This window comes from Phyllostomus discolor, chromosome 11, assembly GCF_004126475.2.
Source record: "Phyllostomus discolor isolate MPI-MPIP mPhyDis1 chromosome 11, mPhyDis1.pri.v3, whole genome shotgun sequence".
NCBI lineage: Eukaryota > Metazoa > Chordata > Mammalia > Chiroptera > Phyllostomidae > Phyllostomus > Phyllostomus discolor.
The window spans coordinates 78,016,087-78,029,182 of NC_040913.2; the positions used below are offsets into that span (position 1 = coordinate 78,016,087).

At 43.0% G+C, this 13,096-nt stretch overlaps 1 protein-coding gene across 1 annotated transcript in view; it reads left to right on the forward strand.

Moving 5' to 3' along the window:
• Positions 1-518: 518 nt before the first annotated feature.
• Positions 519-13,096, forward strand: part of PPP2CB (protein phosphatase 2 catalytic subunit beta) — a 29,691-nt gene continuing 17,113 nt past the window's right edge. Inside the window, exon 1 of the mRNA XM_028526925.2 lies at positions 519-662. Within this exon, the coding sequence (XP_028382726.1) occupies positions 561-662 (102 nt within the window). The 5' untranslated portion in view covers positions 519-560. The remainder of the gene's footprint in view (positions 663-13,096) is intronic.

The window sequence follows — 13,096 nt, forward strand, 5'->3', positions numbered from 1 at the left end:
GTGAAATGAAGAAAGAAGCAAGAGAGCTGGGAAAGAATTAGAGAAGGGAAGAGGGAGGAAGCCGGGCGATCCTGGGCCCTCTCGGACGGTTTCTCCGCCGAGACACACGGCGGCGCTGCATCGCTTCTGCGCCCTTTACCCCGGCGGCGCCGCCGGCTCGCCTTTTCCCGGCGGAAATGCCCAGGCGATGACGGAAAGCCGGAGGGAGGGCAGAGAAAGAGCGAGAGAGAAGGGGGAGGCAACTGGGAGAGGCCCGCGAGCGGGAGGCGGTGGAGGTGGGCGACCGTCGTCCGGCAGGAGGTGCGCCGAGGCCCCGCGCCGCGCTCACCCCACCTCCGCACTCCCGGGGCGCGCGGCCCGGCGGGCGAGGCCGGCTCGGGGTTTCCCGGAGGCCGCGCTCCCGGAGCCGTCCGCTGGGCTAGGGCGGGGCGTGGGGCCCGCGGCCGCGCTCCGCGGCTCCTACTTCTCCCGCGGGGAGCTGGCGGCGGCGGCCGGAGAGGGGAGCGGCGCCGGGGCCCGGGTGGGTGGGGGCGGGGAGGGGGGAGGGGGATCCGGCCGCCATGGACGACAAGGCATTCACCAAGGAGCTGGACCAGTGGGTCGAGCAGCTGAACGAGTGTAAACAGCTGAACGAGAATCAAGTGCGGACGCTGTGTGAAAAGGTGAGATAGCAAAGGGGAGAGATGGGAGAGATGCGGGAGCGCGGGGCTGTCCCCGCGCTCGGGGCTGGGGCGGGGGGAGCAGGCAGACACCGGCTATTCCGGGGCCCGGGTCCTTGAGCTGGTCTCTCGGGCTCCTTTGCCTCTTCTTTGGACACACCCCACGGCCCGGGTCTCGTTCCTGGCCTATAGGGCCCCTGAAGATGGGCTGGCGAGAGGGGGAAACGTGGCACCTGGGGTCCACGCCCTGGGATTGATTGGGGTCGCTGATCCTCTTCTGGGGAGTAATGGACCCTCCAGCGTTTCACGAGTGAACTAGCAAGTCTCCCCGCTTTAGCCAATTCGTCTAATACAGTCTCTTACTAGAAAAGGCACCGAAAATTAACCTGGATGTTGTTAATATTAACGGACTTGGTACAAAACGGAGGGTTTTTCGCAGGTGAATCGGGCCCTCCAGAAATCACTAACTTGGAGTGTGTCAAGCGTGCGTTTGTAGAGAGGTGGGTGTGATGGGAGACTGGGACTGCGATTTCTAAATAGAAGTTGATTCTTAGTTGAAACGGATGGTGATTGGTCTTCACAGTAAGAGAAAACGCTGGTTTTCGGAAAGAAGCCAGCAAGCCTTAAGTTTGGCAACAGTGCTGGCTTAAAATGATAAATAGGGTATGCGTTTTTCGTCTGGAGGAGCACTCTTCAGAAGGTTCTTTTCCATTTCTATTATATGCAATTTTTTCTTGTTCCAAAGTAGCAAAATATGTAGGTGGTTAACTGTTTATTATTCTTGATTATGTGATCTTAGACAACTTTCTGAAGTCTGGACCCATTGTTTTCTTAACCGCTGGCATTATTTTGGACTCTATGTCTTTCTTTAAAATGTGGAGGGTTTTTTTCCCCCATTCATCTTTCATAGCCTTGGACTAAATAATTTGTATGTATTTTTATGTAAAAATGTCCCATATGAAGGAGTAATGAGGTTGTTTATTCTTTAATACTGTTGGGTTGGTTTGTATTTTTAAGCCATAATCTATAGGAATTGGTCATTATGTTTGAAGTCAGGATGCCTCACAGATGCACTGGAGAATGAAAGATTTTTGTCAACGTTTTTAATAGGGCACGCTTAAAATTAAGCAACTGACTTAAGGATGGAGGAGTAATGGCTAATGTTAATATAATGTTTTTAATAAGTGCCTTTATATTATAAAAACAAATAGTTATTAAAATTGGAGAAGTTATTTCTGTAAATAGAACTGCCAAGCAAGTGGTATTTTTCTCTAAATAAACTGTTTATGTATAGCTTCAAGCAAACATTCAGTTTTCTTGTGTGATAACCTGTAATTTCATGACTTAAAATTTACCTTTTAAATCCCTCTTGAGCTCTAGTATCAAGCGAAATATCCAGTTTTGAAATTAGCTGAATCAGTTAACCTCACCATGAACATTATATATAGACTTGAAGTTATGAACAAGAGTGGGAATTGAATCTGTTTTCCTTTTGACTCCAATGTAAAGATGTATTCCTAGAGAAGACTACTGGTCCACTGCTCAGTCACACTGGAGTCTTAATCACTTAGGGAAGCTTTCTGTATTTGTCAGGGGAGATTATTTTTACTTCAGCTCCTAAATAAATTGGACTACCAGTCCCTGGGACCTTATAGGTATATTTTAGCTTATACTTTTTTCTTTGAATGTTTGTACTTTTGTACTGGACATGACTTTGTTTTTAGAGATTTTATTAATTATTTTTACAGAAGGGGGAAGGGAGGGAGAAAGAGAGAGAAACAACACTGTGTGGTTGCCTCTTGCATGCCCCAACTGGGGACCTGGCCCACAACCCAGGTATATGCCCTGCCTGGGAATCGAACTGGCAACCCTTTGGTTCACAGGCCAGTGCTCAGTCCACTGAGCCACACCAGCCAGAGCTAAACATGACTTTTTAAGTAGAAATCCCTTTTCCTTTATCTTTGTTCTCCATCCATTTGATGGACTTGCCAGTGGGATGGGGTAATTTCCCCTATTGTATTGGGGAAATACAATAGGATTCCTTTCTCTCTATCCTTCTGAGCAATGCTTAATTTTGCAGCCCTCTTCTAGCAACTGTGACATCCGTCTCCCAACCATAATGTAGTTCTATTTTGTGTCTCTGCCCCATCCTTCTCTTTCCTGACAGGTGTAGTGTTTATGGATTATGAACGCGAGCAGTCAGCCTGAGTTCAAATTCGGGCTCCACAACTCGGTAGCTGCCAGTCTCTTTCCCTTCTGATCCCTTACCTGTAAAATAGGGGTAAGAACATCTGCCAGTCTCCTTGGGTGGTTGTGAATATTAAGATACTATCCATGTAGGGTCCTGACAAGAAATAAGCACTCAATGAATATTAAATGGAAAAAAAGAAAAAGTTATTTCATCTTGTTTTAAACTTGTCACTCCACTTTCTATTAGAAAAAGATGCAAAATAAATAGATGGGTTGATGTGGCTTTTCTGGTGAGTGTACTTCAAAAGGGGTTTTCTAGAGTGGCTAGGGAACCCTAAAAAATACCGTTTCAGTATTTCTTGTGGTCACTGTTATCTGAAGCATAAAGTACTGGGATTCATAGCAATTTTGTGAAGTAACTTATTGTTTAATTTTTTTGTGACAGATTTTTAAGAGTTTTTTAACAAGATTTTTTTGAAACCTATTGGAAATACTCTGTCGAAAGTTCCTTTATATGATACTGGTTTTTTCCCTAAAAATTAAATTTTTATTCTAGCTCAAATTGTATAAAAACAGAAGGAAGCAGGTGAAATGAAGACCAAAGTGTATTTACTGGTAAAAGCCCTTTTTTAAGGTACTAGTAAAATAATGCCAGTTGGAGAATAACTTTTTTTAAAAAATGGGTACGCATGGATATGGTACTTACGTCTGGTCTTCAAGGTTAATGTCTGTCTAGAGAAGACATAAAATAAAATAGTGTAAAATAGTAAAATAGTAAGGGCATATCTTCTGGGAAGACTGGCTCTTAACATTAAATTAGTCCAGCTTTTGAAGCTAATTGTGAATTTGGCTCCTGTCATGTGTAGAGAGAGACTACTTCTGCAGTTTATTCCTGCAACAGCAGTTTGCGCAGTAGTTTTAGAAGATGGTGTGCCTAGAGAGCCAGTCTGGCGCTGCTCAGGACGTTCCGTGACCAGAACTATATTTAACTCTTGGTAAGACGCTCTTTGACGTGATAAACTTTTATTTTGAAGAACCTTTGTGGTGATACTCTAAGTAAGGAGGGAAACGTAGCTTGTTTGTATGTTAGCTGCTCTTTATTCAGATTATAAAGTTCCTGCTTAGGAAAAATTTGAGGCTTGTACAGGAGTATAAATATGTAAATTTTATATTGGACTACTATAAATTTTATATTGGACTACTCAATCTGTGTCTGGGTCCTGGCCTCAGCCTTGTAATAAGCAAGAAATATCTTTAGGATATTACTTCATTAACATGAAATACCCAAAGCCATCTTAATGAAAATTAGATCCTGATACAAATAAATGATTTTTGTGAGTTGAAAAAAAAAATCACTTGGAATACTTCTCTTTGATAGATTGTAGCTTAAAAAAAAAGTTGTTTTTAACAGCCCAAAATCCTGTTACCGTTTTACCTTCCCTTGATATTTAGAATGCACAACATAAAAAGGTTTGTGTGCCCTGGTTGGTGTGGCTCAGTAGTTTGAGGGCCAGCCTGTGAATTGAAGGGTCTCCAGTTTGATTCCCAGTCGGGGCACATGCCTGGGTTGTGGGCCAGGTCCCCTGTTGGAGGTGTGTGAGAGGCAACCATACATAGATGTTTTCTCCCTCTTTTTCTCCCTCCCTTCCCCTCTCTCTAGAAGTAAATAAATTTAAAACAAACAAAACTTTTGTGTGCCTGGAGTTCCCAAGGCCATCCCCAGGTTTGGTGGTGATTAAAGACCCACTCAACTTTTAGCCTAGAGTCAGACTCGTGGCTGTGATTTGTTACAGTAAAAGGACACAAAGCAAAGCCAGCAAAGAGAAAAGGCATGTGGGCCAAAGTCCTGAGTGAATTAAACGCAAGCTTCCAAGAGTCCCCTCCCATGGAGTCACAGAGTGCGCCTAATGCCTGCAGCAGCACACCTGAAACGCTGTCCACCAGGAAAGCTCAGCAGGGAGAGACTCAGTGCCCAAGACCGGGAGCTGGTCACTTAGTACATTCTGCCGAGCCTGCACCCAGACTGCACACTGTCAGAGAGAGAGAGAGCACGGGTGCAGCAGGGAGCACGCTGCTCGCATAAACGGTTTAGGCACAGTGAGCCATTCTTAACAGAATGGTAGAAACCGCCCCCAAAACCAGGGTTTCAGATACCAGCCAAGGGCAACCTTGAAATGAGGCCTTTCTAAAGAGAGTGGTCTCAGGATTGCTGTGTACAGCTTGTGATTCTGTATGTAATTCTCACGAGTGTTTTCAAGTGTGATTGGGCACCCAAAGTTTAGTTCTAAGACATGGATAAGACCAAGTTTAAATGTGTAAGGTGAAGAACTGCAGTGACAGTAAGACAGGCAGAGACAGGCCAGGCAAATAGCTGTTACAGTTGCAAACACTGCTGCACACCTTCTTCATTCAAACTTGTTTCCTTCACCCATTTAAGACGCATTCTTGATGCTATAAATCAAATCTATCTTAGGAAGAGAATTGAGAAAATGAAGATCTGGGAATGATATTCACGTATAATAGGATGAACAAAGTATTTTTACCTTCTATCCATGTTTTAGGAAATGCAGAACAGGTGCATACACTCAAGCCTCCCCCGCGCACCTCCCGACGGCCAGCAGTCTGTGTCTGTTTCTGTGCTGCTGCCCGCTGCCGGCCTCATAGGGACAAAAGGCTACTTACTGTATCTGGTTTTGGCAGAGGCGGCGTACAAATTCTTTTCTTTTCCACCTCTGTTTAGCACATACCCATCTGTTATAAAAGATTATAGATTATCTCTGACATGCTAGGCAAATTAATCTAGGGAAGGCCACAGAACAAACTGATGTCTCAGACAGATGAGATTAAATGAAGTTAAAAATTCTCTAGGTTAATTTAAGGAGGGTGCTTGACCCTTAGTTAACAGCTTCTTCCACAGGTGACACCTGACCTTTTTTTTTTTTTTTTGAAACTACAAACGAACCTTTCTTTTTATTTCAACAATAGTCAAGTGTCTGTATGCCAGGCAACATCAAGCTTGGAGTAATGCCTCACATACTCTGGAAATTAAAAAAGCATGAGGTATGTGTATGCACACAGGCCAAGATACATCGCTCAGTGAATATTAAACCTGTGATTCCATTTCAACAAAAACAACACCCCAGAAACACCTGCCCCCACCCCAGCACGTCTCTCTGCATACACCAAATGAAGCCCCGCAGACCACATGGCTGTCCGGCTGTCTGTCTGGCTGTCTGAGGAGGAGGGCGGGGACGGGGAGGATGCGTGCAACGGTGGGGAGTGTTTGTTCTTTCCCTACATTTCTCACATGTGCGGGCTTACAAAAAATATGTGTGTTACATTTCCAATCTGAAAAAGCAACTTTCTGGACTTCATTCAAATTAGAGATGACAGTAAATTAACTATAAATACAACCACAGGGCTATACCCATACAGTGTCACTGAGCCATAAAAAGGAATGAAGTACTGCCATGTGCTCCGACATGGAAGATTATTCTAGAACATGCAATCCCACAGAGACAGAAAGCAGATTAGTGGTTACCAAGCAATGGGGAGAGCAACTGCTAATTGGGTACAGGGTTTCTTTTTTGGAATAATGAACATTTCTGGAATTAGATGGTAGTGATGGCTGAAAAACGTTTTGAATACACTAAAACCACTGAATAGTGTGCACTTTGAAAGGGTACCTTTAACAGTATGCAAATTACATCTCAATAGAAAAAATCTGTATTGGGATAAAAAAGACTAAACGTGAAATACTGTTGTTGCCCAGTGGAGTTAGAACAGAATGACCAGTATCTAATGTCTTCAGAGAGAACTAAACTTTGGGTGCTCAATCACACTCGAAAACACTTGTGAGAATTACATGCAGAATCACAAGCTGTACACAGCAATCCTGAGACCACTCTCTTTAGAAAGGCCTCATCTTAAGGTTGCCCTTGGCTGGTATCTGAAACCTTGGTTTTGGGGGCGGTTTCTACCACCCTCTGGTAGAATGGCTCACTGTGCCTAAACCGTTTATGCGAGCAGCGTGCTCTCTCTCTGACAGTGTGCAGTCTGGGTGCAGGCTCGGCAGAATGCACTAAGTGACCAGCTCCCAGTCTTGGGCAGAGTCTCTCTCTGCTGAGCTTTTCTGGTGGACAGCATTTCAGGTGTGTTGCTGCAGGCATTGGGTGCACTCTGTGACTCCATGGGAGGGGACTCTTGGAAGCTTGCGTTTAATTCGCTCAGGACTTTGGCCCACATGCCTTTTCTCTTTGCTGGTTTTGCTTTGTGTCCTTTTGCTGTAACAAATCACAGCCATGGGTCTGGCTCTAGGCTAAAAGTTGAGTGGGTCTTTAATCACCACCAAACCTGGGGATGGCCTTGGGAACTCCAGACTCATGAGGTTTTGACACTGTGCATTCTGTCAGGTGATCTGTACTTCTACCAGTCCAACACATTCTTTCCCTTGAAGGCAAGCGAACATCATCTCAAAATAAGAATCACTTGGTGAGCTAGGAATTGGAATAAAGGGCGTGAGTTAGTATATCAAGTGTTTAAAAACAGCAAGGGATGTGTAGAGTGGAAATAAAAATTCGGGAGTCAGAGTGGCTCAGACTGACTTGATAAGTATTTCCTTCATTACTATGTGGATAAAGGCTCAGGCTTTTAAAACAGACATTCACACACACACTCACGGTATATCATACACAGTAGGCTCCCCAAGCCCTTAGTCGGTGCCTGAAACCTTGGACAGTCCCAAACCATACATGCACTATGTTTTTCCTGTACAAACATATGTATGTGTATGATACAGTTTATAAATCAGCACAGTAAGAGATTAACAGCAATACTAATAAAATAGAACAATTGTGCTAATATATACTATAATAAAAGCCATGTGAATGACTCTGGGGCCATTAATAAGTGGAATAAGGGCAACCGTGTTATTGGGATTGTCGGTAGGATCACCAAGGTGGCTGGTCATGGGTGGATAGTGTGTTCAACCGGATACACGGGACCAAGGGGTGCACGTGACTTCATCGGCTACTAAGAATGACTCACAATTTAAAACTTAGGAATTTGTTTACTTTGGGAAATTTTCCATTTAATATTTAACAACCTTGGTTGACCTTGGGTAACTGAAATCACAGATAAGGGGGACTGCTTACTGTATCTTAACTCTTCAGTAGTTTTGCAAAGCCTGTGCTTGGTTAAGGTCATGTGTCCTCACAAGAACAGTTGAATTGGATGTTTACATTTGGGTGCTTCTTACTTTATCTGAAGTAAGACAGTAAATGGTAACAGTTGTATATGAAGCAGATTTTCTTTTCAGAGTTGGATCCATCAGCTGAGTTGATTTTTATCATAATAAATAGAAGATGTCAGCTGTGATTGAATTTCTAATGATTTGTGCTATTCAGTTTGGTTATTTTTCTGAACAGAATTGAGAGGCTGTCTTACAGAATAAATTCGGTTAAAATGTTTCGTTTCTGAGCCATTTGTCAGACCCTTTGGGAGATACTTGATCATCTCTAAGATTCCTTTCAGTTCTGATTGGAGTTACACCTTCAGTGACTCTGCCCTCATTCTGGTCACATTTATGATTGATTGCGGCAGCAGAGATCACGTGAATCAGCTGGCCAGTGAGATGTGACCAGAGTGGCCCGGTGAGACTTCTGGGAAAGCTTTGTAAGATCGATAGACTGGGCTGGCTTGTACCCTTTGGTCTAGTGCCCATTCTGCTTTCTTGCTCAGCAGGATACCAGATGCAGGGCCCAGAGATGCACCACCATCTGTGTCCGTGAGGTGGTGATTCTCTTTGTTAAGGGTGGCAAAGAAGGTAGCTGGAAAGAGTCGTCCAGGGCTGCCTCCCTCCTGTCGTCTTGTTGTGTGAGACACATTAACCCTCAGTTTAAGTCTTCTCCTCTCACAAAGATCATTTCAGTAACATGATGATGATAAAATAATGTATTTTGCCACACAGCAAAGCCTCATTCCTTAAACAATTTGTTTGTAAAATAACTATTACCATATTATGCTTGTGGAAGGTAAGACTTTGTATTTTAGACATGCAGACTCATAGACAGCTACTCCGAAGGAAGAAGTGAAGGGTATGTAGTTCTTAAGGTTCCACATTGGATTTGAACTGGGAGGCGAACCCATATTTTATGAAAGACTTCTGCACCTAGTGTCTCATTCTAATTAATAGGCAAAGAGAAGAAAAAACATGGGCCAAAAGTTCATAACTCTTGGAAAGTCTATCAGGCTGATTTAAGCAGGAATAGCATTTATTGGAAGAATATTTGGTAGCCTAGAAACAAAAGGAAAACTAGAGAACCAAACTGGGAAATTCTGTAGAAATTAAGAGATTGAAGCCAGTCAAAATCATACCCTGCAAATGTTTTTAGAACACTGGTGAGAATGTCTCTGTTGGAATAGATCTTGCCATTGTTCCTACTGCTTAGAGTCACTTCAAATTAAAAGTCTGGGCTGAGTGCATCCAATCCACATAGATGGATGTGAAAATAGACTTTCTTTGTGAATCCTACAATGTGTGTACAAATTTTCATTGAGTTTGTTTTATGTATTCGGACATCAGTACTCCATTATTGTAATGGGACAGTAATGGTCACTGAAAACAGACTTCGGTCAAGATGGAGACAAAGGTAGACACGCTTCACCTCTTCGCACAACCAGAGGAAGAATTACAACTAGACCTCAAAACAAATAACACCCAGAACCATCAGAAAATGGAGCTGTATGGAAGTCTGGCACCAAGGATTTAAAGAAGCCACGTTCATCCCAACAAGTAGGAGGGGCAGAGACACGGCAGTGGTGGGATGGGAGGTCCCACCTTCACGTGTGGATAAAAATCAATAGGGATACTGTGGGACACCACAGCCCAGGGTCCCAGCACCAAGAAGATAAATCCCCATAACTTCTGGATGTTAAAACCAGTGGGGGTTGGGGCAGCGGAAGAAACCGCTGGGTTTTCAGGAGTCTTCGCTTAAAGGGCCCGCATGGACTTGGACTGTACACAAACCCACCCTCTCTGGGATTCAGCACCAGGGCAACAGCTGGAAAGGTGCCAGTCACATACAGGGAGGGGTGAAGTGACTGGACACAGGGTGAGTGCTGGGCAGACCTCCAGAAGCCAGGCAGCGGCACTGTCCCCTCTCTGAGCCCTCCCCCCACACAGAGTCACAAAGCAGTGAAGTGGGTTGCGTTGCCCTGGTGATTGCCTAAGGCCCCGCCCCACACAATTTACAGATGCCTTTTCTACAGTAGGCCATGCTACTAAGACGGAGTCAAAGCAACTGTACCTAATACACAGAAACAAACACAGGGAGGCTGCCAAATTGAGGAGGCAAAGATATATGGCCCAAGTGAAAGAACCAAAATCCCAGAAAAAGAACTAAACAAAATGGAGATAAGCAACCTCTCAGATGCAGAGTTCAAAACACTGGTAGTCAGGATGCTCAACAAACTCATTGAGTAAGGCAGCAACATAAAGAAGACCCAGGAAGAAATGAAAGCTACCCTAAGTGGAGTAAAAAAATCTGCAGGGAACCAATAGTGGAGGTAAGAAAGCTGAAATTCAAATCAGTTGTTTGGAACATAAGGAAGAAATAAGCATTCAACTAGAAGAGCAAGAAGGGAAAGGAATTTTAAAAAATGAGGATAATATAAAAAGCCTCTGGGACATCTCCAAATGTACCAATATCCTAATCATAAGGATGTGAGAAGGAGAAGAGGAAGAACAAGAAATTGAAACTTACTTGAAAAAATAATGAAAGAAAACTTCCCTAATTTGGAAAAGGAAATAGTCATACAAGTCCAGGAAGCACAGAGAGTCCTAAGCAAGTTGGACCCAAAGAGGACCACACCAAGACACATCATAATTAAATTGCCAAAGGTTAAATAAATAGAGAATCTTAAAAGCAGCAAGAGAAAAGCAGAGATCTGCCTACAAAGGAGTTCCCATAATCAGCTGATTTCTCAAAAGAAACTTTGCAGGCTAGAAGGGACTGGCCAGAAGTATTCAAAATTATGAAAAGCAAGGACCTGCAACCTAGATTCATATATCCAGCAAGGCTATTTAGAATTGAAGGGCAGCTAAAGTGCTTCCCAGACAAGGTAAACAAGGTAAAGCTCAATTAATCATCACCAAACCATTATTACGTGAAGTGTTAAAGAGACTTATTTAAGGGGGGGGGGGGGATCAAAACTATGAACATTAAAATGGCAACAAATTCACAGCAGTCAACAACTGAATCTAAAAAAACAAACTGAACGACCAGAACAGGAACGGAATCATAGATATGGATGTCATTTGGAGGGTTATCAGTGGGGGGAGGGGCAAGTGAAGGAATGGGGGGGGGGGGTGCAGGGATTAAGAAGCAAAATTGGTAGATACAAAGTAGACAGGAGGATGTTAAGAATAGTAAGTATAGGGAATGGAGAAGCCGAAGAACTTACATGCATGACCCATGGACATGAACTAGAGTAGGGGGTTGCTGGAGGGAACAGGGATACTGGGCAGAGCGGGGCTAAGGAAAAACAGTCACTGAAAACAAGTTGAAGTGATAGGGTACGTGTCTCTGTAGAAGTGTGGATGTATTTACCCTTAACATAGTTCCCGTTTCTTTATTGTTACATGCAGCTCAAGAGAACAAATGGATTAAGAGCGATTGTTAAGCGTTTTAGTCTCATGACCCTTTATATACTTTTAAAAATTAAGGACTACAAAGAGGTGGTTTTATTGATGTTTACTGTATTGACAGTTAAAATTGAAATTTCAGAAAGTGTTTATTCCTGAAGCAGCAATAGCAAATATATTACATCTGAACATGCTCTGGGGTCGCCCTCTGAGAACCGCCACATTCATTTATCCGTACGTTCTGTGAGTAAACACAGTTTTTTCAACACAACTTCACAGTGTTGATATTATGTCATGAAACTATTAAAAGCCATCAATATTATGGAAAATTTCCTGGCCAAGACTTAAAACTCAACTTTTTGATGTTAAAATACAAAAGAATAGAACTTTACATGGTACGTAAATTGGTATAAAAATAGTTATAAGCCTCCTTTCACTTAACAATTTAAGTGAAGATGGCTAATTTGGAGCTTTGTATCCTTAAATGCTCTTTTTCAAGAATATGTATATAGCTTATTAGGACTTCTCTTAAGATTGACGGAATCAGTGATTTTTGATACATACTACGATTTATTCTACAAATGCCTTTATATGGTGGTTATCAGTGTGTTCCTATTATCTTCTGTGTTGTAAATATTTTCCCAGGCTTCTCTTTTATCTTACCACATACGGAAGCTGTTCTTTTGTTTGGCTGAGCCGGTCAAAGCCAGCGTGTTGAGGCTGGAGAGGGTAGTTCTGGCGCCGGGCCCCCGGCAGACACATGACAGGTGTGTGCTGTGTGAATGTGTGAGCCTTACCCTTCAGGAACATGTCACTGTGTCGGGTGATTTCTGTGTACGGTATATACATCGAGTGAATGCTTTGTCAACTTGATAAACGTTGTCCCATACAGGTACTGTATATTGAATAACCTTTCCTCTGTTTTTGGTAATGTTTCTTTTAGTGTGTTTTTATTATAAGTAGGATTAGCTTGTTAAATTCTTAATGTTATATGACTTGAAGAGTCTAATTTTTTTTTTACTATTTCTGCAAAATCTTATCTGCCAATTGAGTTTAAATCTCAAGATTTCCATAGGACTCGACCAGTTCTAAAATTTATATGTCAGGTTTGATGAAAGGGCTAGAAATACTCAAATAGTTTTTAATAAAAGGAGTAGGAAGGGGAGCCTCTCCTCCCAGTTATTATATTTCTTTTTTTAAAAAAGATTTTATTTAATTATTTTTAGAGAGAGGGGAAAGGAGATAGAGAAGGGAAGAAACGTCTGTGTGGTCGCCTTTCGTGTTGCCCTACTGGGGACCTGGCCTGCAGCCCAGGCATGTGCCCTGACTGGGAACTGAACCTGCTACCTTTAGTTCATAGCCCGTGCTCAGTCTACTGAGCTACACCAGCCAGGGCCCAGTTATTATACTTCTTATAGTAGTTAAGTCTGTCTGTTAACTGACACAAGGGTGGGGGACCAATGAGAATGGAACCCGAGACAAGGGTTAAAGAGCTGACACTTTATTTGGGGAGTGCAAGCCCGAGGATGTAGGGTAAAGGAGAAAAAAGAAGGTGGGAGAAGCTGTGAAGCAGTGCAATATGATATATTACCTTAGAGGGAAA